The sequence below is a fragment of the Suricata suricatta genome, chromosome 17, assembly GCF_006229205.1.
Source record: "Suricata suricatta isolate VVHF042 chromosome 17, meerkat_22Aug2017_6uvM2_HiC, whole genome shotgun sequence".
NCBI classification, from domain to species: domain Eukaryota; kingdom Metazoa; phylum Chordata; class Mammalia; order Carnivora; family Herpestidae; genus Suricata; species Suricata suricatta.
This window is the reverse complement of record NC_043716.1, coordinates 9,990,865-9,993,421: the sequence shown is the minus strand read 5'-3', so window position 1 is coordinate 9,993,421 and position 2,557 is coordinate 9,990,865. Positions and strand designations below refer to the sequence as shown.

The 2,557-nt window shown below is 64.0% G+C and overlaps 1 protein-coding gene across 1 annotated transcript in view; it reads right to left on the bottom strand.

The window, feature by feature from the left end:
• The window catches only part of B9D1 (B9 domain containing 1), a 12,829-nt gene that overhangs the window by 2,381 nt on the left and 7,891 nt on the right, over positions 1-2,557 (bottom strand). Inside the window, exon 4 of the mRNA XM_029928880.1 lies at positions 1,582-1,674. Within this exon, the coding sequence (XP_029784740.1) occupies positions 1,582-1,674 (93 nt within the window). The remainder of the gene's footprint in view (positions 1-1,581; positions 1,675-2,557) is intronic.

Below are 2,557 nucleotides of genomic sequence, written 5' to 3'. Positions count from 1 at the left end.
TGGTTACAGTGGCCCCAGGAAATTATACGGGGCTGAGCGGGCCCGGCCAGGCCAGGTGGTCTGAGCAAGGGCGGCAGGGCAGGGGGCTGGGGGGTGGGGGCAGGAATAAGAAGTCTCTGGAGGGAGCAAAGGCCACTGGGAGCCAGTTACACGCCAGCCTCCACGCGGGCCAGGCCATGTCTGGGAAGATCTTGATCAAACTGCCTTCGCTAATCAGACCTTCCTCCAGTGTCTGTAGTCCAAGCACAGGCTGCCCTGCCCAGGGGAAACCGCCCCCCTGCCCCTCTGCCCCCTGCCCCTGCCCAGGGGTGACCACCCCCTCCCCCCTGCTCCCTGCCCCCCACCCCCGCCCCAAGCTGCTATCCCTCGGGCACCGGCAGAATCTTCGTCTGCTGTGTAAGCCGTAAGGCCTGTCTTCTTTCCTGAGGGCCCTGGCCCTGAGACCCGAGCTTCCCTCAGGCCTGGAGGATGCAGAGCGGCATGAACTCCCCGGCCCGGACAGCTGTGTGGGCTCAAGGCTCTTAACCTTCCTGGCCCCGCCAGTGGGCACGGCCGGCACTCTCCCAACAGTCCCGTGGGGTGGGCAATGGCCTCTCTAGCCGACGGTGGCCTCCCAGAGGACAGGGGACACCCCAGTTCTCGCCTCCCCAGGCCTCAGAACTCAGTGCGCCTTCCCTGGCTCAGGTCCGGCGCTGTCCCTCTCTGCAGAGAGCAGGGCTCTGGCCAGGACCCAATATGGGGGCTGCTCGCCAGCCAGGGCCCCAGATGGCCCTCCATCTCCCCCACATCCTGCTGTGACCAGAGGGCCCAGGGCCCCCTCCTGGCTGAGCTGGTGGGGAGCAGTGGTGGCCCGCAGCTGCGCTCCTGTCCCCGACCTCGAGTCAGCCAGCCAGCCAGGGCCCAGCCGACCGGCCCTCCTGCTGTGTAAGCCGTAAGGCCTGGCTTCGACTCGGACGTGGTGAGGGGTGAGAGGCCTTGGTCCGGCCTCCCCCACATCCGTGCGCACGCTCCCTGTCTCCATGGGGTCTCCCCCTATCCTCCCCATACCCATCCAGCAGCAACACCCCGTCCCGACCCCTCCTCGCACACTAAGCCCGCCGGCCTTGCACATGCTGTTTGCTATGGCTGGAACATTCCTTCCTCCGACTGCCCACCCTGGCCCTTCCCTCTGCTCTAGTTCCTGCTCAGATGTCACTTCCTCGAAGAGGCTTCCGCGTGTGAGGCATTTCCTGACAGAAATTGCCCCTCAGGAGTTATTCCCCTTCTGTCCAGCTCTCTGTGGTCTCCTCCTGTGTCCTACCTTCTTAATGTCACATTATGTCATGAGCATGTCCTCATCTGCTCTGCTCTGATGCAAAACGCGGCACAAAGTAACGGTGTGGAGCCTTCCACAGCTGAAACAGTGGCTGACAGGAGCCCAGTGACCCCCAGAAACCACACAGCACTTGTCCCCAAACACAGAGCAGTAGGAAGACGTGAGGAGATCACCCCACACAAGTGAGGGAGGACTGTGACAGCCCTTCCCCCGCTCCGCCTGCTTCCATCAGAAGGGGGACTGGAGGCGACGTGCAGAAAACTCACCTTGTAAACTTCTGCAGCTTAGACGTGGATTCTGGGACAAACATGGGGATGGTCCTCTTGTGCCTGAAACAAATGTTTTCACAGACGCTTGTGCTGAGTCACAGAAAAGTGATAGAACTTCTGAGCCTCCAGTGAGCAGGAGCTGTTAGCCAGGCGGTGCCAGGTCAGAGGCAGGCCCACTGGCCCGGCTGGCACGGGCCGCACCCACTGGGCCCAGGCCAGGTGCTGAGCGCTGGCGGGGAGGAGGGGCGGCGGAAAAACCAGGCCCGGCCTCAAGGAGGCCAGAGTCCGCGCGAGCCCTGGCTCTTGTCAAGGGTCAGGAGGCTACAAGCCCGGGGGCCCGCTCGCACTGCCCCTCAGAGGCCCTGGCCCCACCCGTCCAAACGCCCCACCATCTTCAAGCCCAGTTTGGACGCCCTTCCTCCAGGAAGCCCCTGACGGTCCCCCGGACCTTCCCCACTGTGGCCACCTGCCCCTCACACCGCGCCCCCCACTCCTCTCCCCACACCTCCCCTCACGTCTTGCGCTTCCTGTCTCGGCAACAAGCCTCCTCGGAGCACCCGGCACGCTGTGGTCCCTCCATCTTTCTCCACCATCTCTAGACAAACCCCCGTCCTGTGCGCCCCAGAACACGCTGAGTCCACACCCTGTCACCGTGCTTAATAAGGGGGCTGCTTCTGTCCGTCCGTGTCTACCACTCTAGGGGCTTCTGAGGGAGGGCCCACGTGGTCACACTGACGTCAGCAGGGCCAGGCACAGAAGGGATATTCGTGAGAGCTCGTGGGACACTGAGGGGGGCAGAAACCACAGCCCCAAACTGCTTGCAAACTCCCTGTCGCTGGACCCAGCCCCGCGCAGGATACCCCCCAGCGCTCCCTGCTGGGGCCTCTGACACTCCCCCCACCCACCAGCTGTCTGGGCAGGCCTCCTCCCAGATATGGGCTCTAACCCACGGCCCCCAAGCCGAGTTGCCCAG